The 27,666-nt window shown below is 36.0% G+C and overlaps 1 protein-coding gene across 2 annotated transcripts in view; it reads right to left on the reverse strand.

Moving 5' to 3' along the window:
• DPP10 (dipeptidyl peptidase like 10) overlaps positions 1–27,666 on the reverse strand; it is a 771,622-nt gene that overhangs the window by 125,159 nt on the left and 618,797 nt on the right. For both annotated transcript variants that reach the window (XM_005676208.3, XM_005676210.2), the window contains exon 8: positions 5,132–5,252. In XM_005676208.3, the coding sequence (XP_005676265.1) occupies positions 5,132–5,252 (121 nt within the window). The remainder of the gene's footprint in view (positions 1–5,131; positions 5,253–27,666) is intronic.

A 27,666-nucleotide genomic window follows, 5' to 3' on the forward strand; every position in this document is an offset into this window, starting at 1 on the left:
TGTGTTGCCCAAAATCAACACTCAGGGTTTCTAAGAAACAGGTACTGTCCTGGATGCTTAAGTATATATACACAAGTACTTTCCAAGAAAAGAAGGTCTCCAATTTGAGAGTGCTATTCAATAGAAACTAGACACTATCTGCTCTTATTTATTTTAGAGTGACTTATGCCTAAAGTTTTTCCTCACAAAAATGCCAAAATAGCAAAGTAGTACAAAGAGTTATGTGACTTCCTTCAGGTATAAAGATAAAGCTAACCAAATAGAAAGGAGATAAATGAAAAAAATCTTTAATATGAATTTGTTTAAAAGTCCTCTTGTTTGGAGGTTCTAGCAGGGGAGCGCAGCTACTCGTATACCCTTGACCGAAGACCGGTCCTCCTCTATCGGGGATGGTCGTCCTCTTCGACCGAGCACGCAGCTTCGGGAGGGACGCACATGGAGCGGTGAGGGAGGAAGGGGACACCAGCCTAGCCAGCCAGATCAGCCGAATCAACCCTGGCGATCAATGGGGTGACAGATGTCGCAACCAGATCGCCCTCACAAGGGAACGCATGTAAGAATTAAAGATTTTAAAATTAAAAAAAAAAAAAAAAAGTCCTCTTGGACAAGGCAGTTCTTTAATTGCAACTCAGAGGGACTATCACTCATGGATATAAACCTCCTGTAATTATATCATACTATTTACAAACAATGTATTTTCACAAATTGCATCCCATTCCATTTCATTGTCTCTATTATACTGATTTAGAAAATCTCACTGCAGAACAGATGGAGTTTTCAACACATGTTGTTTTATATCACAAACACTTAAAAATATAGCCTAAACACAGCATTCACTGAAAACTAACTCATATATGATCACAGTGTTCAGATTAACATTTCTGAAAAGTAAGCTGATTTTATCCATTTGAGTTTATCAATTTACATAGGATTTCCTGGGATGTTACTGACCTGTGGTTTGTGGTTGACTTTTCCCCTACTGTTTGTATCTTACTGTCAACTTTTTGAAAGTACTGTCTATGTTCAAAACCTCTTGCTTCCCATTTACACTTCCATCCACTGAAATCTTGCTTATGGCACCACCAATTTACTGATTTTGATCTTATCAAATTCTGATAGCAAATCCAAAAACAACTTTGGAATCCTTAGCTGTTTGACCTTGGACTTAGCATCATTGTTTACCCTATCTTCCTCTAGCTTCCATGGCTGCATCTCTAATTTATATTCCTTTTATCTGTCATAGTTCAGTTTTACTGGGATTTAGTAAAAACCAAGTAACTATTTGTTGAATCAATTAATGGGTAAATGTGACTCCCTGTGTGTATGAAAAGGCACAAGTAAAGTGAATACAGGCATTTCACATTGTTCTTACCAAATAACAAAAAATTAAAAATCCCAGTTTGTTGACAAGGATATTGTTTATCTTGAAATTTTTTAAATCTCATTTCTTTATTCTTGTCATTCTTAGAGTTCAATGCAAAAACTCTTTCTTCTATAAAACCCCTCTATATTCCCCCAACCCATCAGAATTAACTCTACTTATGGCAATCCACTCCAGTACTGTTGCTTGGAAAATCCCATGGACGGAGGAGCCTCGTAGGCTACAGTCCATGGGGTTGCAAAGAGTTGGACACGAATGAGCGACTTCACTATGCATATATTTAATATGATGACATGTAGTTCTATTAGAAGACACTTGCTTCTTGGAAGGAAAGCTGTGATATACCTAGACAACATATTAAAAAGCAAAGACATCACTTTGCCAACAAAGGTCTGTATAGTCAAAGCTACAGTCTTTTCAGCAGTCATGTATGTATGTGAGTTGGACCATAAAGAGGGCTGAAGGCCAAGGAATTGATGCTTTCGAACTGTGGTGCTGGAGAAGACTCTTGAGAGTGCCTTGCACAGCAAGGAGATCAAACGAGTTAGTCCTTCAGGAAATCAACCTTGAGTATTCATTGAAAGGACTGATGCTGAAGCTGAAGCTCCAATACTTTGGCCACCTAATACAGAAAACTGACTCACTGGAAAAGATCCTGATGCTGGGAAAGACTGAAGGCAAAAGAAGAAGGAGGGAGAGGATGAGGTGGTTGGAGAGCATCACTGATTTAATAGACACGAACTTGGGCAAACTCTGGGACATAGTGAGGGACAGGGAGACCTGCTGTGCTGCAGTCCATGGGGTCAGAAAGAGTTGGATGTGACTTAGTGACTGAATAATGATAGTTCTATTTCTATTTCTATTTTACCATGCTCCAGATGGTTCATTATATAATAGCTGTTTACAGTCTTTCACTTCGCTAAGTTGGAAATATCCAAAACAAAGAAGCTCATATTCCTCATGATATTGCTCTCAGATAATGCCTGACAGATATATGTGCTCAATAACTGTTGAACTGAATTTCAAGAAGGATTACTTTAAAATATGAGATTATGAAATATATTTGTAAATCATATATGCATATTAGTTCCATTATTCTAAATGTTCAAATAATAGAACTTAAGTCATTTTTTGTTTCTATTTAACAGATTCAATACTTCATAGAAACTTTCAAATTTGTAAACTTGGCAACTGTGTATTCTACCTTTTTAAACAAAACATTGAGCTAATATTTTAGTTAAATATGTCAATTTGTATGAATAAGATTTGAGGTGATTTGTGTAAATTATATTTAAAATGCTTCACTTTTAGCACAAAGTTCTATTTTTCTTCTGAACTTCACCAACTTTTAAAAACACATTATATTTTATTTGCTTTTACTTTTCTTAGGAATTGAATAATACTAGACAGGGAAACAATTGCACTTTTAAAAGACTTCTAAAGACTCCACTTTAGTGACGGTGGTTGGAGGCAACAGCTACACTCACACATTGGCCTGGCCCTAAAAAATTAAGCCCTAAAAAAGTAATGCACTTAAAATTTGCCTTAAAACATTTTATTATCTTTAATGTGACTCTTCAAAACTATTTTTTCCTGTAATTACAGAAGGTACATTTCAATTTTAAAAAAAGGTAAGTGGAAATGATACATGTTACTTCCTGGGTTTCCCCCACACCTTAATTCATATTGTAGTTGACTTCTGCAAAGTAATAAAAAAGAAATTTCCACACTAGAGTATCACACACATACTATCAAAAATCATACGTGCTCAGTTGCCAGTTGTGTCTGGCTATTTGCAACCCCATGGACTGTAGCTCACCAGGCTCCTCTGTCCATGGAATTCTCCAGGCAAGAATACTAGAGAGGGTTGCCATTTCTTCCTCCAGGAGATCTTCTCAACCCAGGGATCAAACCAGTGTCTTCTGCACTGCAGGCAGATTCTTTACCACTGAGCCACCTGGGAAGCTCCCATTAAAGATCATATGCATTCCTAACAGAAAGTACTGTCTTTTCATGAGTATATTGAAGGGAAAAGAGAAGGTCTGGATTCTGGGAGCTGATGGCACATTGGACAAGTAAAATGATAGTTCAGTTCAATCGCTCAGTCGTGTCTGACTAATAGTAAGTTATATTATATTATTATTAAGGTCCATGTGGGACTCTTGAAGCATAGATTGGGGATAGCAGGCAAAATGTTGAGGGAAAACTCAATGACATCTGAATTGCCTAAATCCCTCTGTCAGACCTTAATACCTTAATCCCTTGGTAGGGTCCCTTCTCTTGGAAATGAAGCAAGAATTGAGGTAAGTCAGAGTCTGGCTGATGAAACAGACCAGAGAAATCTAAAACCTTATGTCCATAATGCATATCATCCTTTAGAGAACAGTGAAAGGCCTTCCACTGTAACAGGCAGAGTAGCCCAGGATGAAGCACTGGCTTTGAAGACACACATTCAAGCCCCAGCTCTGCCCTCATGAAGCTGAGGTCATGCCCAAGAAACCTATCCTCCCTGAGTCTTAGTTTCTTCAGTAAGAAATACACTAGGATTGTAAGAATTAACTCACACAGCATATCTGAAATTTTCTAGTATATGTAGAACATATGATCAAAGGTGTAACTTTAATTTGAATGGCAAAAACCATAATTTTCCCATTTCCCTGTGTTTTGGAAAGTGTCAGACCTACTGTGTAGTCTTGAAAGTTTTTGTTACCCATTGGTCTTGCCTTTACCCAACACATTTTTCAGTTTCAGCCCCAATATATAGATTTCTATTCTCTAATTAAGAAAGTAACTCTATTTCTCAAATAATGGTCTTTGATTTATACCCTTATAATTTCCTCAAATATGTAAATCCATAAACTTCATGAAGCTTTCCCTAAAAGACAGAGGCCTGAATCATCTTGATCAATGGTCAAGTCAGTACACTGTACATTAAGTTTAATCCCAGTTGATTCAAAATTTCTTCTGTGTAGAGGATCCTACTTTGTCACCCAGTGAGCATTCCATCACACTGTGAAGCACCAGTGTTCCCACTAAATTATTCCTCTTCTGCTGGTCTGCTCACTGTGTCTGCTCCCACTATTTATCTACTAGTGATCCAACCAGAAGCCCAAGAATCATTCCTGACTTCTTCAATTCACTTCATCCTTTTAAACATTAAGATCTACCTATTTGACTGCCTCATCAATTTCAGAATCTTCTTTCCTTTTTACTGCTTTAACCCTAGTCCTATTGCTCATTCTCTTTTGATAGAACATAGGAAAAGACTTCTGGTTGTTCAGAGGTTCTTTTTGCTATTCAATTCCAGCCTTACACAGTAGCTAAAATGATCTACTTATGAGGAAGATCTAATCTTGGCACTTCATTACTTGAAAAGCTGTATGTTTCCCCATTTAATAGTGGAAAAATAATTGAAATCTCAGATTATTTTTAAGGTTACTGCCTCTTGGTTCTTGGTGACTTCCTTTTTCTCAAATTTTATGCCTCAATAATACCATGCATAAAATATATTTAACCTGAACAACATGTGTGTGTGTGTGTATATATATTCCAAGTCTCAAACATGGAATCATGTAAATTATAACCAGTCAAAATATGAGCAATACAAAGATATGAAAGCATGAAGGCAATTTTGAAAGGAAATGAGAAGGAATAGTGATCTAAGTATTGCTCCAGAATGAACATTTTTCTTAAAGATTATATAAAAATATGTCATTTGTATGCTTTTGAAACTAAATCTATTCAACTCACCTTCATATAACCAGTCAGCAATTCCATTAAAAATAATTCCTTCTTTTCCAGAAGATGTCAGTCGCAATGAACTACTCTTTATATCAGGTTGATAGTAGATATTATTTTCAAAAATGTAAATCTGTATAAGGAAACATGCAAATAAGTAAAAAATATTAGTAACTATTTTTTACACTTTCATATTGCAGAATATTAGCTGAATAACTAAGTATTTAATTACTTATTTGCTTTTAATTTGTTTTTATTTAATGCATTTTTTTCATTGCCTTCACTTATTAATGGCTGTTTCTTTTCCTATCATATCTATACCCAGTTATGATTTAGCAATTACATGGTACTAGGTATTGAAGCTTCTAAATCCACATTTTCAACCACAATGTTCATGTGCTTAATAATCTTTTTCTCATAGCACAAAATTGATTTAGGTTTGAGGTAAAATTTTGCATACTTAAGAGACTAATCACACAGTAGTGTCCGATTCTTTATGATCCCAACGACTGTAGCCCACGAGGCTCCTCTGTCCATGCAATTCTCTAGGTAAGAGTACTGGAGTGGGTTTTCATTTCCTTCTCCAGGGGAATCTTCCCTACCCAGGGATGGAAGCTGGGTCACCTGCATTGCAGGCAGATTCTTTACCAACTGAGCTACTAGGGAAGCTACTATTTTGCATACTTAAGAGATTAATCCTGGAGAAGGAAATGGCAACCCACTCCAGTACTCTCGCCTGGAGAATTCCAGGGACAGAGGAGCCTGGCAGGCTACAGTCCATGGCATCGTAAAGAGTCAGATATGACTGAGTGACTTTCACTTTTTCAAGAGACAGATAACTATACTAGATACAATTTTGGTAACAGCAAACTTCGAGAAAAACTTCAAGTTGGGGTCTTTTACAAAAAAATAAAATAAAATAAAATAATAATAATTGGTGATCAATGAAATATTTAGAAAATCTCTCTCATTCTATCCAGTTCAACTCACAGATCCACTGATGAAAGGAAAAAATGACAAAATTCCTTCAAATTGTAAAGTGGAACACACCTCCTTATGCCCCAAACTTCCCTGGTAATTCCTTTTTAAATAGGGCAGTAGTAATAATAACCTTGTGCTTGAGGATTCAGGAAAGAGTTTTAATATGAATACATTACAGATTCTTCCAAAACATTGGAAGTCTTTCAATAATATCAACATCATCATTAACAACAACAGCAGTCACAACAAAGGAACATCAGTAGAAATTAAACAGTATCTATCCACACTTAAATATATGTCTTTACTAGAGATAATTCAGGATAAAATTATCTATAATTCAGTTTATGTCAATGTATGGCAAAACCAATACAGTATTATAAAGCAAAATAAAGTAAAAATAAAAATTAAAAAATATATATTTTTAATGCCAAACATTTCAAACTGTTGGTCTATGTGATGATATAACTGTCACAGAACTATGTTTCATCCACATGTTTGGGGGAATAGAATATTCTTCAGTGAAAGGTCAATTGCTATTTAGATCGACATTCTTCTAAGAAGGTGAAAGACGGCCTAGTCCCTATGTGTTCTAGCATGCTGTAGGATCATTACATGATTGTAGACAGGGCAAACTAAAGGACATCTGAAATAATTGTCTAGAGATCCTAGATTTTAATACTTGATGTGATGCTTGGAGCTGGTGCATGGGGATGACCCAGAGAGGTGTTATGGGGAGGGAGGTGGGAGAGGGGTTCATGTTTGGGAATGCATGTAAGAATTAAAGATTTTAAAATTTAAAAAAAATGAAAAATAAAAAATAAAACATTTTAAATCTTAAAAATAATAATAATAATAATACTTGATGTGCACAATGATGAAGGCAATCTTAATAACCAGAATGTTTTATTGATATTCTACTTTGATTCTGCTGAGCAAGCATTTAACAGTAAGAGTATTTAGTTAGGGCTTCCCTGGTGGCTCAGACTAAATCCATCACTACCTGTTGTTTATATTACAGGTGAGTATGCCAAGATAAGAATAAGAATTGTTGGGGGGTGGGGGACAGAAAGAACAGATGTTTAAACATATGTTTTATAATCAGGCAGCCTAAATTTAAAATCCAGATAACTTTGATAATTTGCTTAAGCTTTCCAAATTTCAATCCTCTCTTTTATACTATGTGGATGTCTCACACCTACTTTAGAGAGTTGATGTGAAGAAGAACCGAGATGAATGTAGAACATATAACACACGTAGCCATTTCTAGAAGCAAGACTGACTTTATCCAAGATGATTTGCTTCAACATCTTACACTTTTGCAGGTATTTCAGATTCTAAATCAAATTAAAACCTTTAGGGTTGTGCTTCAGCTGATGAATAAATTAACAAAAATTTTGACTGTTAGGATAATTATGTTGACTATGTATTACGAATAGTTATAGCAGCAGTGGCAGTACTATTAGGAGGAGAGCAAGAGAGTGATATTCACTGCTTTCACTTCATTTAGAAAGTTTCAAGTGATAAGAATAAAAGAAATAAGCTTATTATCAAGGTATATGGGTCACACTTGGGCAAAAGTTTGAGAACTATATCTCAGGTAACTTAAAACTGGATGGAAGTTGTTTTTTATGACTTTAACAACATCTCATTACTGAGAAAAAACATTAACTTTATAATAGTCATCTAAAGTTAATCTTTGTATAAACACACACTACCCCCCTTTGCCTTTCACAAACAGTATGTAACATAGACACACAAAATCATTTTTAGGTGGAGGGAATCCTCTTTTTGTTCTAGAATCTTCTATGAGTACTTATAAGTAAATAGAAATTCAGATTATCCACACCCAGACTATATCAGCACATGTGACTATTATCAAAAGTAAGGGTCAACAAAAGAGTCCGAAATGCAGTACTTGGATGCAATCTCAAAAATGACAGAATGATTTCTGTTCATCTCCAAGGCAAACCATTCAATATCACAGTTATCCAAGTCTATGCCCCAACCAATAATGTTGAAGAAACTGAAGTTGAATGGTTTTATGAAGACCTACAAGACCTTTAAGAACTAACACCCATAAAAGATGTCCTTTTCATTATAGGGGACTGGAATGCAAAAGTAGGAAGTCAAGAAACACCTAGAGTAACAGGCAAATTTGGCCTTGGAATGCAGAATGAAGTAGGGCAAAGACTAACAGAGTTTTGCCAAGCAAACACCCTCTTCCAACAACACAAGAGAAGACTCTACACATGAACACCAACAGATGGTCAACACCGAAATCAGATTGATTATATTCTTTGCAGCCAAAGATGGAGAAGCTCTATACAGTCCACAAAAACAAGACCAGGAGTTGACTGTGGCTCAGATCATGAACTCCTTATTACCAAATTCAGACTCAAATTGAAGAAAGTAGGGAAAACCGCTAGACCATTCAGGTGTGACCTAAATCAAATCCCTTATGATTATACAGTGGAAGTGAGAAATAGATTTAAGGGCCTAGATCTGATAGATAGAGTGCCTGATGAACTATGGAATGAGGTTCGTGACATTGCACAGGAGACAGGGATCAAGACCATCCCCATGGAAAAGAAATGCAAAAAAGCAAAATGGCTGTCTGGGGAGGCCTTACAAATAGCTGTGAAAAGAAGAGAAGCAAAAAGCCAAGGAGAAAAGGAAAGATATAAGCATCTGAATGCGGAGTTCCAAAGAATAGCAAGAAGAGATAAGAAAGCCTTCTTCAGCGATCAGTGCAAAGAAATAGAGGAAAAGAACAGAATGGGAAAGACTAGAGATCTCTTCAAGAAAATTAGAGATACCAAGGCAACATTTCATGCTAAGATGGGTTCGATAAAGGACAGAAATGGTATGGACCTAACAGGAGCAGAAGATATTAAGAAGAGGTGGCAACAATACATGGAAGAACTGTACAAAAGAGATCTTCATGACCCAGATAATCATGATGATGTGATCACTCATCTAGAGCCAGGCATCTTGGAATGTGAAGTCAAGTGGGCCTTAGAAAGCATCACTACGAACAAAGCTAGTGGAGGTGAAGGAATTCCAGTTGAGCTATTTCAAATCCTGAAAGATGATGCTGTGAAAGTGCTGCACTCAATATGCCAGCAAATTTGGAAATCTCAGCAGTGGCCACAGGACTGGAAAAGGTCAGTTTTCATTCCAATTCCAAAGAAAGGCAATGCCAAAGAATGCTCATACTACCGCACAATTGCACTCATCTCACATGCTAGTAAAGTAATGCTTAAAATTCTCCATGCCAGGCTTCAGCAATACGTGAACCATGAACTCCCTGATGTTCAAGCTGGTTTTAGAAAAGGCAGAGGAACCAGAGATCAAATTGCCAACATCCACTGGATCATGCAAAAAGCAAGAGAGTTCCAGAAAAACATCTATTTCTGCTTTATTGACTATGCCAAAGCCTTTGACTGTGTGGATCACAATAAACTGTGGAAAATTCTGAAAGAGATGGGAATACCAGACCACCTGACCTGCCTCTTGAGAAATCTGTATGCAGGTCAGGAAGCAACAGTTAAAACTGGACATGGAACAACAGACTGGTTCTAAATAGGAAAAGGAGTACGTCAAGGCAGTATATTGTCACCCTGCTTCTTTAACTTCCATGCAGAGTACATCATGAGAAATGCTGGACTGGAAGAAACACAAGCTGGAATCAAGATTGCTGGGAGAAATATCAATAACCTCAGATATTCAGATGACACCACCCTTATGGCAGAAAGTGACGAGGAACTAAAAAGCCTCTTGATGAAAGTGAAAGAGGAGAGTGAAAAAGTTGGCTTAAAGCTCAACATTCAGAAAATGAAGATCATGGCATCCGGTCCCATCACTTCACAGGAAATAGATAGGGAAACAGTGGAAACAGTGTCAGACTTTATTTTTTTGGGCTCCAAAATCACTGCAGATGGTGATTGCAGCCATGAAATTAAAAGACGCTTACTCCTTGGAAGAAAAGTTATGATCAACCTAGATAATATATTCAAAGCAGAGACATTACTTTGTCAACTAAGGTCCGTCTAGTCAAGGCTATGGTTTTTCCTGTGGTCATATATGGATGTGAGAGTTGGACTGTGAAGAGCTGAGCACCGAAGAATTGATGCTTTTGAAGTGTGGTGTTGGAGAAGACTCTTGAGAGTCCCTTGGACTGCAAGGAGATCCAACCAATCCATTCTGAAGGAGATCAAACCTGGGATTTCTTTGGAAGGAATGATGCTAAAGCTGAAACTCCAGTACTTTGGCCACCCTATGCGAAGAGTTGACTCATTGGAAAAGACTCTGATACTGGGAGGGATTGGGGGCAGCAGAAGGGGACGACAGAGAATGAGATGGCTGGATGGCATCACTGATTCGATGGATGTGAGTCTGAGTGAACTCCAGGAGTTGGTGATGGACAGGGAGGCCTGGGGTGCTGTGATTAATGGGGTTGCAAAGAGTCAGACATGACTGAGTGACTGTACTGAACTGAACTGAACTAAACTTAAGGGTGATTTAACCCAATGTAATATTGCTCCAATTCTCAGCTTTTTGAAGGGAACAAACTCTAAGTCAAAATTATTAATACAAACTCCATGATTTCTGCAGATGTATAAATTATCCAAAACCATTGACCAGTAATTACATTTATATTTGAAGAACAGATTGGATGATATTCAAAATCCATATAAAATTGACATCTGCTTCAATGTAAAAGAACAAGCAATATGGAATTAGAATTTTAATACCATTTGCTAGAAGCTGCAATACCAGGAGATGTCCCTAATATGTTTTATCTGTGGAGAAAAATTAGTGGCTGGCTTTATAAAAATGTACTTTAATAATATTCTAAACTTTTTAAAATTGCCAAAGTTTTTTCCTTGAATTATATTAGTTTCATATAATAATCACAAACTCTCATCACTATCTAAGCAATATGAGAGCTGCAAATTCTCCCAGGTACTACTTGGGCCCACTGATGAAAATAAACTGGATCCAAACAATCATCAAGGGCTGTGACTAGATTTAAACCACATTGAATATATGACAAACAGTAATGTCATTTATCCTAATACTATTGATTAAATTATCATAATAGTTTTATTGCCTTTGATCAATTTTTTCAAAAAGCCCGCTAAATAGTTGTTGTTCAGTCGCTCAGTTGTGTCTGACTCCATGACCCCATGGACTGCAGCATGCCAGGTTTCCCTGCCCTTCCCCATCTCCAAGAGTTTGCTCAGACTCACGTCCATTGAGTCAGTGATGTCTATTTGACCAGTTAAGTTTTCAGTTAATAGAGCAAGCCAGATGTCAAGTTCTTCAAAATCTGTGGTTTCAATACACTTACAAAATAATTTAAAACTGGTAAAGTCACCACAAAAGCAACAGGAATACAGTTGAAATGTTATGTGTGGAATCATGGCAAAATGAGAAGTATGCAATAAGTGACCCAAGAAACTATTCTAATCAATACATTAATTGAATTGATATTACTCATCACCAAGTGATTAAACACAATATGTGTCACTGTACTGCAGGAGTCTTTAAGAGCTGATTTTCAATTTTCTGCCTTCTCTTCCCCGCTGCCACAACCCCAGTAATGTTTCAGTGATGGCTGCCCCAGACGCCAGGATTTCTGGGTGAAGAGGTATGGAATAAATTCCTTCCCCTTCCCAGACAAATTGTGATGGACATACGGCAAGAAATGAACATCTAAAGTTCATTTGAAGTTAAAAGTCATTAAGATTTTGAATTTGAGAACAACTGCAATGTAAATTACCCTACTGTGGCTGATTTAATCCAAGACAATGCCTACTACAAACTTGTAAGAGCAGACTGTTACAAACCTTCAGTCAATTTAATTGAAAAAGATCATCAGAATAAAACAAATATAACTGGATGTTACACCTATTTTAGCTGAAATATTATTGAAAAGATATCCCACCTTCACTGATTTTGATTGTTTTTATGATAATTTTAAATGAGAATACTAGATCATTCAAAAAAATCCCACGTGTTGTAATGGTTTAAGAGAATTTATAGTTATAGCCAAGCTGGGATAGGATGGGGGTTGCCTTTTACTGTTGCTTGCTTTCTGGAAAAAATGTTGGAATTAATAAAATATCCTAGATAACACATATATATGTTCTGTATAAGTAAAATAAATTACTCAAACTCTTAAAAGCCAATTTGTAATTTGTTGTTAGAAAGAACTCTAGCTAAGTATGCCTGAGTTATAAAAAAAAAAAGAATTTAATGTGTAGTCCTTGTTTCCAAGGAGATTACAGTTTTATGTGAGACACAGGTAGCTAAACTTCTAAAACCCAAAGGAGGAAAAACATGTATTACAGGGCTTAGCCATGAGCATCAGGAGTCAGTGTGGCAGAATTGGCTCAAACAGACTTTTAAAGATTACTGAGTTTAAATTGTGTCATTAAGGACAAAGAGTGATTCCACAGGATTGGGAAAGTGGAGAGGAAGAAATTCCAGGCTGAGGGAACAGAATGAGCTAAAGCCAAAACTGGACAACTATGGAAATGTGAAGGAGAACAGTTCTGTAAGATTCAAATATATTTCTATACACTGTGGTTGCTCTAAGAGTTAAGATGGTGCCAAATCATAGAACAACTTGAATACTAGACCAAAGTTTGAACTCTCCTTTTTTGGTAATTGACAGCATTAAGTTGTTTATAAACAGGTGAGTGACTAGGAGGTTACTTAGGAAAATGCTGTGCTGTATTTAGCTGTTCAGTCATCTTGACTCTTTGCGACCCCACGGACTGTACCCTTCCAGGCTTCTCTGTCCATGAGGATTCTCTCGGCAAGAATACTGGAGTGGGTTGCCATGCCCTCCTCCAGGGGATCTTTCCAACACAGGAATCAAAACAGGGTCTCCTGCATGGCCGGCAGATTCTTTACCAGCTGAATTACCCTGGAAGCCCTACTTAAGAAAATAATTGTTGGCAGTGAAAGAATATAAAGGGGAAATGAGAGAATGTAAAGGGGAAATGGTAGATGACAATTCAAATATCCTGCTTAATAGGGATGGTAACTGTCAAATTGATGACAAATTGACATCATATGACAATGTCAACAGATAACTTCTGTTGACTAGAATTTGCCCATATTTAGTATGTCTCACTTGGATCCTATTATGTTTCACTTTCCAGAGTCAATTCTTGAAGGTTTTAACACGTTTCATACCCTTTAAATTATGGACAATTTTTATCTTTTGCCCTGACCCAAGAGAATGTGAACATGTTCCAAACCATATCCTTGGCTCCTTTTGGCTCCTGGCATATTAACCATTCTCCAAATTGATTATATTTCCTGGTCCAATGGTAGCTCCAAAACTTGTGTGGAATCTTTGTCTTTTGCTTTGTCAAGAATAGATTTGATTCTTAAACATGTAAGTTTATCAGTTTCTTAAATAATTTGTATTGGAGTAAATTAAATATGTGTTACTAAAGTGAGTTTAATGTAATGCTATTTTGGAATTAAATGACACAAAAATATTTTGAGTGATATGAAGCCATTATTAGAGACAGATGTTATCATTTTTCAATAAACAAAAATTTTTTGTCATAGGGACACTATTAAATCACATAATTATGTACATATTGCTTTTTATCAGTAGCCACCTTGAACACATACATATCTTTGAGCTATACCAAAGAAGTTAGATTTACAAAAGGCAGAGGTATCATAGATCAAATTGCCAACATCGTTGAATCATCAAAAAAGCAAGAGAGTTCCAGAAAAAAAATCTACTTCTGCTTTATTGACTACATCAAAGTCTTTGACTATGTGGATCACAATAAACTGGAAAATTCTTCAAGAGATGGTAATACCAGGACACCTGACCTGTCTCCTGAGAAATCTGTATGCAGGTCAAGAAGGAACAGTTAGACCTGGACATGGAACAACAGACTGGTTCCAAAACGGGGAAGGAGTATGTCAAGGCTATATATTGTCACCGTCCTTACTTAACTTATATGCAGCATACATCATGTGAAATGCTGGGCTGGAGGAAGCACTAGCTGGAATCAAGATTGCTGGGAGAAATATCAATAACCTCATATACACAGGTTACAACACCCTTATGGCAGAGAGGAGGAACTAAAGAGCCTCTTGATGAACGTGAAAGAGGAGAGTGAAAAAGATGGCTTAAAACTCGACATTCAGAAAACTAAGATCATGGCATCTGGTCCCATCACTTCATGGCAAATAGATGGGGAAACAGTGGAGACAGTAACAGACTATTTTGGGGGGCTCCAAAATCACTGCAGATAGTGACTGCAACCATGAAATTAAAAGACACTTGCTCCTTGGAAGAAAAACTATGACCAATGTAGACAGCATATTTAAAAGCAGAGACATTACTTTGCCAACAAAGTCCATCTAGTCAAAGCTATGTTTTTTCCAGTAGTCATGTATTGATGTGAGATTTGGACTAGAAAGAAGTTGAGAGCTGAAGAATTGATGCTTTTGAACTGTGGTGTTGGAGAAGACTCAGGAATCCCCTGGACTGCAGGAGATCAAACCAATGCATCCTAAAGGAAATCAGTCCTGAATATTCATTGGAAGGACTGATGCTGAAGCTGAAACTACTATACTTTGTCCACCTCATGTGAACAGCTGACTCTTGGAAGAGAACCTGATGCTGGGAAAGACTGAAGGCAGGAGGAAAAGGGGATACCAGAGGATGAGATGGATGACTGGACGGCATCAACCACTCAAAGGACATGAATTTGAGCAAGTTCTGGGGGATGGTGATGGACAGGGAAGCCTGGTGTGCTGCAGTCCATGGGGTTGCAAAGAGTCGGACATGACTGAGTGACTGAACTGTACTGGACAGAAGATAAGAGCTCTACCCAGGTGGAAGGTGGTGACTATATGCTGACCACAAGCACATAGAACCCAGAATCCTTGGAACTGGAAAGTTGATGACTCTGATTCTTGAAAGATCACCCTGTTACCTTTACACAACCAATCATAAGAAAGTCCACAAGCTGTAAGACCTTCACCCCAAATATTGCCTTCAAAACCTGTTCCCTGAAAGCTATCAGGGAGTTCTGGTCTTTTGAGGATTGGCAGCCAATTCTATTTGCTTGGCATCTTATAAATAAATGCTATACTTTCCTTCCCAACAATTCAGTGTCAGTAGATCGGCTTTGCTGTGTGGTGGGTCAGCAAACACATTTGCTTTGGTAACACTAGCAAAGAGCAAAATTTGGTTTCTGATATATGAATGATGTCCGTTTTTACTCTGGGCACTGTGAAAATAGGATTGTTCACAAGAATCAAGTTTGCATATTTGCTTCATGTATGTTAAACAAAGAAGAAGAAAAAAAATGCGGAATTTTTATTAGTAATCATTATTCATTGAAAATGCTACCATAAAAATGATCAATATTTTACTGAAAGCCACAGAGTATCATTCAACTTTATAAAAATTCAGTTTCTTTTATTTTCCAGTATGTAGTAAATTCTGAGTGCCCATTTATATAATGCAAAGTAAAGCTATGAGCACAAGTTAAAGCTTGATTACCTCTGACATTTTGGCTTTGAATAAATCTGTCTGTCACTTATGGAATACTGCTTTCATTTCTCTGCAGGAGCATCTCTGGGATAGAATAACTCACTCAAATCATTCATGTCACTTTTGTACCAGTACCTGACATTCTAGAGATAGAATCACTATCAGAGAACTCTCATCCCTTGACATTTGCAATTATTCACATGAGGAAGCCCTTTCAAAGAGTTCTTATTTCTTAAAACTTTTACAGAATATTACACATTCTCAAAGAAGTGAAATATATCCCTTTGTCTTGATTCATAATTAGGTAAGTCATTCCTCAGTTCCAAAGCACTTTTATTCATGGTTTTTTTTTTGGGGGGGGGTGTGTTTAGGAGAAAAATGGATACCAGATAAAGGTTAACAAACTATAGCTGAAAACCACCTCCATCAATGATATGTAACAAAAGACTATTTCTTGGCTATATCAGTCCCTAAAACTCATTTAAGGTAAGAAAAGCTGTATGATAACTTGATCATTTTGGAAACTGCTGAAAAATCAATTAAAAATACTTAATAAACTGGGATCCATTGAAGACAGCCAACATTATTACAATATTTAAAAAAATTCTTAATGTGCTGATTTATATGCATCAGAGTGATAAAGAATTGTATTGTCTAGTCATTGGGGATTCATTTCTTCCTCTACTCCAGTTTCTTTTTTATTGTTCTTTCACCATTCCATCTTCTTGTCATATTACCTTTATTCTAGTCCTTCATCATATATCAAATATGTATCTGGAATTGTTTATATGCTAGACACTGTGCTAAGTTTTGAGGACAAAAAGCAAGATCTTATGATCTAATGTTCCACTCCAATACAAGCATACACAAATTATTGTAGATGTGGCTAGTAAAGAAAAGTAAAACCAAATGTATGAGGATATTAATTTAGTGAGAAACACTACTGCCTAATATGTGTCATGGCAGTAGAACTTGAAAGTGAAATCACTCATTCGTGTCCGACTCGACTATCAGGCTCCTCTGTCAATGGAAAATAAAAATAAAAGGGAAAGTGTAGAAAATGGGATTTCTATCAGAGAGACATGCGATCAAATCCTGGTAGGTTCTTTGTAAGACTGATGTAACTGCCAGTTGCAGGATCATAATCATATTTTCCTGTGGCATTGCAAACAAATCTTCCTATAAAAATCCTATGTTCAACAATGACTGACCACTCATGGCTTCTGTTCATTTCCCCCTCCTGGAATTCCAGCTTTTTCATTGATTCTGAGAGTTTTCAGAAACCTATTTAATGAATTCATTTTGGGTTGAAATGAATGTGAGTCCACATCTCTTGCTTGCTTCCAGGAATCCTAATTTCCAGGTAACACATGACAGCTTAACAGTTAAGCCCTCGTGAGTAAGAAAGCCCTTCACTGTCCGTTATGCTAAGAGCATGCTGAATTAACCCCTCTTTCTTTCCAGTTCTCATCCTCCCCAGGATTCACAAAAAAGCAGGCTGTATATACACTTTAATCACTGATGTTAAAACAACTTGATTTTACATTTCTATTGTAACTCCTTGTGTTTCAAGTGGAGACTCCAAAATTTCAAAGAGATTCCATGACAGAGGTTTGAGGGAGAGTGGGAGTAATTCTCATATGCTTATCAATGTGTCTGCGCCTAATGCTTTCCAGTTTATGGGCATGTTGATAAGAAAACAAATTGAAAAATGCAGAAGGTGGAACCAGCCTTGGCTATCTCCCATGCACATTCTACCCACAGCTCTAGACTCTTTATTCCACTTCATGCAATTTCAAGGCATCCCTGATCACAAATGAAAAATATAGGCTCTTTTTCCAATACAAGAATATCCAAACATTTTTTACTCTATCCTTCCAGAATACTAAATATCAATAAAATAACCATTAAAATACAACCTGATAATGAATGTCTGTGTCCAGAATTAATTTTATTCTAGATAATGTTTCTAAAAACTTAAATTTAATTGAGCTAATGATCAACGGAGGATGAGGGTCATTTAAACTCAAGCATAACATAGAATGAAGAACAAAAATCACCTGAAATATTTCCTTGCTGTTTCTTTCTTTTTTTCCCCTTGTGAAATTCTACAGAAATGATTATTTCTTGTGTTTCAGTTATTTGTCTGCTACAATAGAATATAACTAAGCCTTATCTCAGATGTATGTGTAACTATAACATAATATACACCAATATCTTTTTATTTTGTGGAAGAAGCAATGTAAGAAGATGTTTAAAAAGTCATTTCTGATACTTAGTAATGCATGTTTAGTGTTTGCAGTAGGTTATTCTCTGCTTCCTTCCCTTCAGTTCTCCTACTTGCATCCATCCAATAAAACGACAGGACAACATTTTGTGTCACTCCTTTGACTGTGATTTTGTCCAATTAAAGTTTTCTTTTTATTTAGCATTTCATAAAGAATAAAAGTTAAATTATTACATTAAAATTCTAAGCAAATTGTACTGTTTAGGATTTATGCACTAATCCACTTCTAAGGCAATCTCTACCCCTAGTAAATTTCATTCATTTGCCTTCACATAGTACAATTTTGGTCTGTATTTGTTTCATTTTCTTCTTCCTTGAAAAGACACTGATACATGATACAGAAAAATCTACCTTGAAATGAACATTAGGTTCCTTGTGAAGTAACACTTTTAAAAAATACTAAAGGAGTACATCAAGGCTGTATATTGTCCCCCTGCTTATTTAAATTATATGCAGAGTACATCATGAGAAACGCTGGGCTGGAAGAAGCACAAGCTGAAATTAAGATTGCCAGGAGAAATATGAATAACCTCAGATATGCAGATGACACCACCCTTATGGCAGAAAGTGAAGAGGGACTAAAAAGCCTCTTGATGAAAGTGAAAGAGGAGAGTAAAAAAGTTGGCTTAAAGCTCAACATTCAGAAAACAAAGATCATGGCATCTGGTCCCATCACTTCATGGCAAATAGATGGGGAAACAGTGGAAATAGTGTCAGACTTTATTTTTGGGGCTCCAAAATCACTGCAGATGGTGACTGAAGTCATGAAATTAAAAGACGCTTATTCCTTGGAAGGAAAGTTATGACCAACCTAAACAGCATATTGAAAAGCAGAGATATTACTTTGCCAACAAAGGTCTGTCTAGTCAAGGCTATGGTTTTTTGAGTGGTCATGTATGGATGTGAGAGTTGGATTGTGAAGAAAGCTGAGTGCCAAAGAATTGATGCTTTTGAACTGTGGTGTTGGAGAAGACTCTTGAAAGTCCCTTGGACTGTAAAGAGATCCAACCAGTCCATCCTAAAGGAGATCAGTCCTGGGTGTTCATTGGAAGGACTGATGCTGAAGCTGAAACTCCAATACTTTGGCCACCTCATGCGAAGAGCTGACTCATTGGAAAAGATCCTGATGCTGGGAGGGATTGGGGGCAGGAGGAGAAGGGGACCACAGAGGATGAGATGGCTGGATGGCATCCCCACCTCGATGGACATGAGTGTGAGTGAACTCCAGGAGTTGGTGATGGACAGGGAGGCCTGGCATGCTGTGATTCATGGGGTCGCAAAGAGCTGGACACAACTGAGTGACTGAACTGAACTGAACTGAATGCCAGATGATGTACATTTCATATTTATTAGAGACACAGAGAATTATATATGGGGCCTCCTGAGTGCCAGTGCAGGAGACATAAGAGACACAGGCTTGATGCCCTGGAGGAGGGCATGGCAACCCATTCTAGTATTCTTGCTTGAAGAATCCCATGGACAGAAGACCCTGGCAGGCTACAGTCCACAGGGTTGCACAATCAGACATGACTAAAGCAACTTAACACAGACACACATAATTATATTTATTTACTACTTGAAATATTTGTAAGTTTCTTAATGAAGAAAGTTTAAAGATGAAAGATGATGGCAAGCTATGTGTATGGGGTATACATGATGGCATGAGTTTTTACAGGTAACTCACTTCCTTGCAATTTCACTATACTCCTACCGTGTACCATGTCTGTGAGACAATGTTGACTGAGTCTTAGTCCCTGTTGCTGATATATTCACAGTTTAAAATTAGAAAGAAAAAAAAAACTAGTTAACAAAGTATATGTCATTTATATGATATATTGTTACACAAATTATTATTAGGATGTGAATGAAAGAGACAAGACAGTTTGAATCTAATTGAAGAATAGTAGGTAAGTGAGAGTAAGTGTTAGTCGCTCATTTGTGCCTGACTCTTTGCGACCCCATGGACTGCAGCCAACTCGGCTCCTCGGTCCATGAGATTTTCCAGGCAAGGATACTGGAGTGGGTCGCCATTTCCTTCTCCAGGGGATCTTCCCAACCCAGGGATCAAACCTGGGTCTTCTGCACTGCAGGTAGATTCTTTACCTACTCAGCTATGGAAAGCCCAATTGAGGAACAGGGAGGTCAGAAAAGGCTTCAGATGATGCATGACATTTTGGCTGAATTTACAAGTTCAAATGGATTTTCCTAGGTACAGAAAGGGAAAAGAAAATTCAACTAGAGGAAGTGACATGAACAAAGGTGGGTTTAAATGCTAAGATGTTGAAAACACAGTGTATAGAAAAAAGGTAGAAAGATAAGGAGGAAAATGACAAGACAATGAGATGTGTGTTAGAGGGTGAATGAAGCCAGACTATAGATAATGAATTATTGGAGAGCTGGAGAGAAGTGAGACAAACATAAGGAGATAAGAATGTAATCTTTCTTAGCAATTACCATTTAGTTTGAATGAGCATTCTAAAAAGAAGTTCCATCTAAAAACTGACTAGAATAATATTGGTTCATTTGTAGAGATACAATGACAGATAAAGTTTTTTGGGAAAATTTTTAATGATCATAGACTCTTTCATTTGAGTCAATTTAAATAATTACCCTCTATTCTTGGAAAAGCAAGAAATGGAATGAGATCTCAAAGTAGCCCACCAAACTCCTCCGTCCATGGGATTCTCCAGGCAAGAATACTGGAGTGGGTTGCCATTTCCTTCTCCAGAGGATCTTCCCGACCCAGGGATTGAACCCAGGTCTCCCACATTGCAGGCAGATGCTTTAACCTCTGCACCACCAGGGAAGCCCCTAACTAAAGTAGAGGATATCTAAAACTTAACCTCCAAATAGCTTACCTCTGTTGACAAAGTAATGTCTCTGCTTTTGAATATGCTGCCTGGGTTGGTCATAACTTTCCTTCCAAGGAGTAAGTGTCTTTTAATTTCATGGCTGCAATCATAATATTCAGTGATTTTGGAGCCCCCCAAAATAAAGTCAGCCAATGTTTCCCCATCTATTTGCCATGAAGTGATGGGACCAGATGCCATGATCTTAGTTTTCTGAATGTTGAGCTTTAAGCCAACTTTTTCACTCTCCTCTCTCACTTTCATCAAGAGGCTTTTTAGTTCTTCCTCACTTTCTGCCATAAGGGTGGTGTCATCTGCATATCTGAGGTTACTCATATTTCTCCTGGCAATCTTGATTCCAGCTTGCACTTCATCCAGCCCAACGTTTCTCATGATGCACTCTGCAGATGAGTTAAATAAGCAGGGTGACAATATACAGCCTTGACGTACTCCTTTTCCTATTTGGAACCAGTTTGTTGTGCCACGTCCAGTTCTAACTGTTGCTTCCTGACCTGCATACAGATTTCTCAAGAGTAGATGAGTATTATAAAACATTGTATCTAATTTTTTAAAATTACTTCAGGAGAATTTTCTGGCAATTTCTTTTCTGTCTTGTTATATAAAAATTTACATAATGTTCTTGATTTTGCCTCTTATGCTGCTAAACCAAAAATATTTATTATCCAGCCCTGTCATAGAAAATTGTTTGCTGACCCTTCGTTTGGGGTAAACAACAAAGAAATATTGAATTGAACTGTATTAACAGTTTCTTCTTTCCTCCCTTCCTTTGTCCATCCTGCCTTCTTTCCTTCTTTTTCTTCCTCCTTCCTCCATCCTTTCTTCTTTTCTTTCTTTCTCTCACTCTTTCTTTCTTTCTGTCTTTCTACCTTTCTATTCAAGATTCTTCAAAGCTTTTGCTAATTTCATCGTGAAACACTGAGATCCACTGAGATCCATATAGCATTTCCTAAGTACATTTGACCATGATTTTTAAAAATTAGACCATTTAGCAGGTAAAATATTCTAGGAAAAACTTTTTTTACATGTGCTTGGGGCTGGTGCACTGAGACAACCCAGAGGGATGGTATGGGGAGGGAGGAGGGAGAGGGGTTCAGGATGGGGAACATGTGTATACCTGTGGCAGATTCATGTTGATGTATGGCAAAATCAATACAATATTGTAAAGTAATTAACCCCCAATTTGAATAAATAAATTTATATTAAAATTTTTTTTAAAAGGGGCTTGTATCTTAAATAAGAATTAACTGGTATGTGATCATTTTTTGTATCCTTAAAGACCTATTATTTTCGGTTTTCAAACTGCAGTAACACTTCTGCAAGTTATAGGTCAAATTTTTGTCAGGAAAATTCAGTAGCAGTAATAAAACTCATCTTGAGAAATTAAACATCTCGAATTGATTGGAATGAATTAACTGATTTAGAGCAACACTTTCATATTATTCTTAAAAACAGGGTTTACAATACACCAAATATTTAACCACTATAGCTTTCCAGGTAAACTAAGTCAAGCCTTTTCTGTCCCATCAGGTCCTTTATTTTGATTTTCTTCATCATTTAGATTCTATGATGCAATTATCCAAACATCCAGAGCAAATATCTAAAATTTTCCCCCAAAGTCGTTTCAAATGACTTTCTTCTTTTGTAAAGTCTCTTTTTATTTTGAGAATAAATGCACATTATTTTCAAACCCCTACCCCTCCAAAAAAAGAAAAAGAAAAACAACCATGATTCCAAAGAAATAAACTCACTATTTCCCTCATTTAAAAAAATGCATGCATTCAACTAGCCTTATCTGCACGTTATTGTGCTATAACTATTGCATATTTGTCCATAGTTTTCTTGATTTATCATCTTCTGCTTCTGGATTTTAAATGTCTCAGCAATTCTGTAATTTCACTCTAACTAGATTCTCTAGTGACTAACATAGCAGATTCTAAAGACAAGCTACTTATTCTCTAAAAAGTCTAGTGGCTTTTTTTTTTTTTTACACAAGAAATGTTTTCTACATATTACTAACTTATTTCTTGAAGGTCTTCACCTTTGGGGGTAATATATGCTATCAGAACTGAATTCATGCTAACTGAATTACTTAATACATATTTTATTAACCATATAATTAAAACTGTATCAACCACCAAAAGAATATACTCTGGTTTTAGAAATAAAATCCATAAGAACTAGAATCAGAAAAACTTACAGTGATTTAGAAAGAAGTTGAAAAAATTATACATTGTTAATCACTTATAAGGCACCTGCAAAAAAACTGGTTTCAACTTACAAAATGTAATAGGAACAAACATGTTTTATAAAATTAACATTTTCTTATGAATGCATGATTCTACTAATTTTGATTGAAGAGAGTAAACAGACTATCACATACCTCCACATTTTAAAATTATTTAACTGATAAGTTGATTTGTATTAGTCAACCAACAACTTGAAGTACCTTGCGTAAGTTACCATTGAGGAAATTCATAAGCTCATGTCAAATATAGAAATGCTGTAAATGTAGTTTTCTAACCCCTCAACCACTTTTATTGTTAATCACTAAACAGTCTCACATGTACATACATTATAAGATCTCAAAGCATATCATCATTTTTGCTTTTAACAGTAGTATGTTTTACACAGGAAATTAAGAGATAATTTAGTGCTTGGTGTTTACTCATATGTGTAACATTTCCAATCTTCTGCTTTTCATTCCTGAAGATCTGTTTCCCTCTGGTATCCTTTTTATTCAAACTGAAGAAATTTCTTAAGCATAGATCTGGTGATCAATTTTTAAATTTTTCTTTTACCTGAAATTGCCTTCCTTTCACCTTGATTTTCCATGGTTTCTTACAGAAAGTCTGTAGGAATTCTTTTTTTTTTTTTTTTAAGGCACTCTAATTGTTGTCCCTTTGTATGTTTTATATTGCAGTGTTTCTCTGGCACCTTCAACATTTTCTCTTTTTCTTCCGTTTTCAGTAGTTTGATTAATTTGTTCCCAAGATGGTCCTTTTGGGCTTCCCAGGTGGCCCAGTGGTAAAGAAGTCACTTGCCAATTCAGGAGATGAGGGTTCAATCCCTGGGTCAGGAAGATTGCCCTGGAGAAGTGCATAGCAACTCACTCCAGTATTTTGCCTGGAAAATCCCATGGACAGAGGAGCCTGGTTAGCCACAGTCCATGCGATTACAGAGTTGGACATGATTTAGCGACTAAACAAAAGCAACATGGTTCTTTTGGAATTTACTTTTTTTCTTGGGGGTGGGAGGGGTGTTACTGAACCTCTTGAACATGTGAATTTATAATTTTTATTAAATTTTGGAATTTCTGGTTATCACTTCCTCAAATATTTTTCCTGCCTCATTCTCTTCTCCTTTTAAAATATTGGTTACCATAAAATTTGACTTTTTGCAATTTTATTACTAGTTTATGAGGCTCTATTTTTAATTTTTTAAAATGTTCTCAATTTTTTCAGATTAAATGATTTGTGCTAATCAGTATGTCACTGCTCTCTCATTTTATTTGGCTTTAAATCTCATTCAGTTAATTTTTTTTAAGTGTTGTTTAGTAATTCTAAAAATGTCCATTTTAGTTTTTTAAAAGATTTTTGTATATATGTGTATAAAATATTTTATATATGATAGGTAGCTAAACAAATAAATGGAGATGGAGATACACAGGTTTTGCATATTATATATATATGTATTTCTTTGCTGATATATTCTATCTTTTCAATTCTTTATGCATTTATTTTTGAGATGCTCATGGAACACAGAAGGCAACTTCAAGGACCTTGCTTGAAAATTCTCTTCCTTCTTAGTCTCTGACAGTCCTGGTCACCAAGGGGTCCTTTCTCTTGCTCCTGTCTAAAAGACAGAGATGTTTACTTTCAAAGATTCAGCTCACTACATGTCCACCTCTGCCTCAAATATCGCTACTTTTGGGGTAGAACCCTAAAGAAAACATACAAAATGAAGAGCTTGCACCTTGAGTGTCACTTTACTATTATTTTTTGCTCCCTTCCAAAACCTGCTCACTTTTGTTCAGGCTCCAGCATAGTTTTCTTTTTTGTTTTTAATGTTTCATCCAGAGTTTATAGTTGAATTTGCATGAAGACTATAAAAATGCAATCTTCCATATCAGGTTTGAGAAACCACTTATTCAACTTTAAATGGAGAATGCTCTGGACATGGAGGCTGAAAGGAATTTTCCAGTATAAAATTTATCATATTCCTGGTATAATAAATATAGTTTCTTTTTCAGATTGAATCCATTGGTATTGGGTAAGTAACATAATTTTTAAAGTTATAGTGGTTTAAATTTAAGGAAAATTCTAGTTCCAAGAATGAAAGATCTGATATACTAATAGATATACATCATTATGCCTCCAAGGACAAGAAAGGACTTAAAAAAAAAAAAAAACAGATTTAAAACTAGTTAGAATACAGTATAAATTTTCCAAAGGAAAGTTACTTTGGAAAATATTCAATTTAGATAACATAAAAAGAAGTCAAAAGTGAACTAGTTTATTAGATAAGTATGATTATTAGAATAATTTTGAATGGATAGAGATTTGAGGACCAATTTTTAATATAATTACGTTCTGTTCTTCCCCTTTGTGGCTCAGCTGGTAAGAATCCACCGGAAAAGCGGGAGACCTAGGTTTGATCCCTGGGTTGGGAAGATCCTCTGGAAAACAGAAAGGCTATCCACTCCAGTATTCTGGCCATATTCTGACCCCAGTATAGTCCATGGGGTCGCAAAGAGTAGGACACCGCTGAGCGACTTGCATTCTCACTTTCACCTTCTATTCTACTTTTCATATTAGAGTACCTTAGAAACAAGACAGAAATATCCAGGTTCTGAAAAAAGTTATACCACTTCGCTTTTAGAAAGACCTATTACATTAGTTCCTGTTTTCACTAATGGAAAGAAACCCAGAGGACTTCTGTTTTAACAAAACACAGAGAAAAGCTCGAATAGCGTTCCGCCTTTGCTTTGCAGGGAGGGCATCACAGAGGCAGTGCAGACAGCTATCATTGAGAGTGGCGCCGCCTAGCACCTCCCTCAGGAACTACACCCATGTGAGACAAGCCATCAGAGCTCTGACCAGTCTATGAGCAACTGTGCTTTATCTTGATTAACTTTGTGAATCCATTAGCAAGATGTGTCCTCTGGTAACTGCTTCTTCATTTATGCCAATTCATCTCCTAATAGGGGTTTCACAGGAACACTCTACTTCCTCATAGTAGGTTAGCCGGTTAGTGACCAAAATCATTTAATACTCATCTTCAATATCAGCAACATTTTTTCTAACAAGCCAAATTGAAGATGAATGCCATGGTTGCTTTTCATTTGGCTTTTTATCTTTTATGTCCTTCATTCTTTCTCAAACTTTAATTTCTCTTCTAATCATTAAGACAATATAAGAACATCAAATATTTTTAAAGACTAAATTACCTATTATACTTCTACTCTAAATCAGGAGTTATTTTTTTATTAACATATATCTCCTTGATACATTTGTCCCTGATTAGGTTTCATACTGTAACACAGGTGAAATCTCATTTTATATAACCATTCCTAACATATAGTACACATATACATGTAATTTTGTTTTATTATGCATATCAATAAAAGTGTATTTTATTTTAAAATAAGACAAGTTCAAGAAAATACAATAAATTAAATAATATTAAAAGTCTCTCTCAAACCCCAGTTCACTCTCACGGCATAACTACTCTGAAGAATGTCTTGTGAATTCTAGAAATAGTTAAGTTATATATATATATATTTAAATTGTATATATATAATTTATATACATATATAATTAGTGTTGTTTTACTTACTACAATAATGAGCATATTTATGAATTTAATTAACTTTTACTAGTGGATGGCACTGAATATCGGCACATGTGGAAGGATCATACTAATTTTAATGGCTTCTTAATATTTTATATTTCATGCACCCTGATTTATTTTATTGGTCTCATAATGATGACTTACTTAAGTTGTTTCTATTCTTTTACTGTTTTTTTAATTATAAATAATATTACAGTAAGTTTTCTGATGTTTAGACATAGGTATGATATATCCACAAGATAAATTCTATATTTAGAATGGATAGATACTATATTTCTTATTGGATAAACTCATGGCCCATTAAAAATGTGTGTTTGTATACGTGTGTGTGTGGTTTATGTTTATTTTTGATTTCTAATTTAATTCTTTTATGGCCCAAGAACATACTTTTCTTGAATCCCATTTCTATACTTTTTGAGACTTGTTCTAAGACCACTTTAAGTGCATTTAAAAATGCCCTGTATTCTGTAATTGTTGGGTACTGTGTCATGATTGATTGTGTTGATCAAATTTTTTATATCCTTACTGATTTTCCATATAACTATATGGATTTTCCATAAGACTATATCTTTTATAAGACAAGCATTGAAATTACCAGCCAAAATTGTCAATTTGACTCTTTCTCTGAGTTTCTGAAATCTGCTAAAGAGTATATTTGCTTTCAACTTTTTTCTGGCTCTGGAGAATCATTACTTCATGTTCCTTAGAGACAATAGTTTAGGATGTGGTCGATTCATAGTATCATAAAATATAGAGTTTCTTTTCACATGTTCAGTATCTTTGTTGTTCTTAAGAAGGAGATCAAGGGGAGGGTTCCTCTACCACATCACAGAAGGATACCTGGAATTATTTCTGACATGAGGAATCTTGACATCAACGTAGACCAGTTTGCTCAGAGAGTTCTCTTCATGCCACTTTATGAAAAAACAGCAAATCACTAGAATACTGAACTTTTCCTAATTGGAATCTTCATACCTCAGGGTTTGTATAGGATGGCTTCATATCTTACGAT

The sequence above is a fragment of the Capra hircus genome, chromosome 2, assembly GCF_001704415.2.
Source record: "Capra hircus breed San Clemente chromosome 2, ASM170441v1, whole genome shotgun sequence".
Classification (NCBI taxonomy): domain Eukaryota; kingdom Metazoa; phylum Chordata; class Mammalia; order Artiodactyla; family Bovidae; genus Capra; species Capra hircus.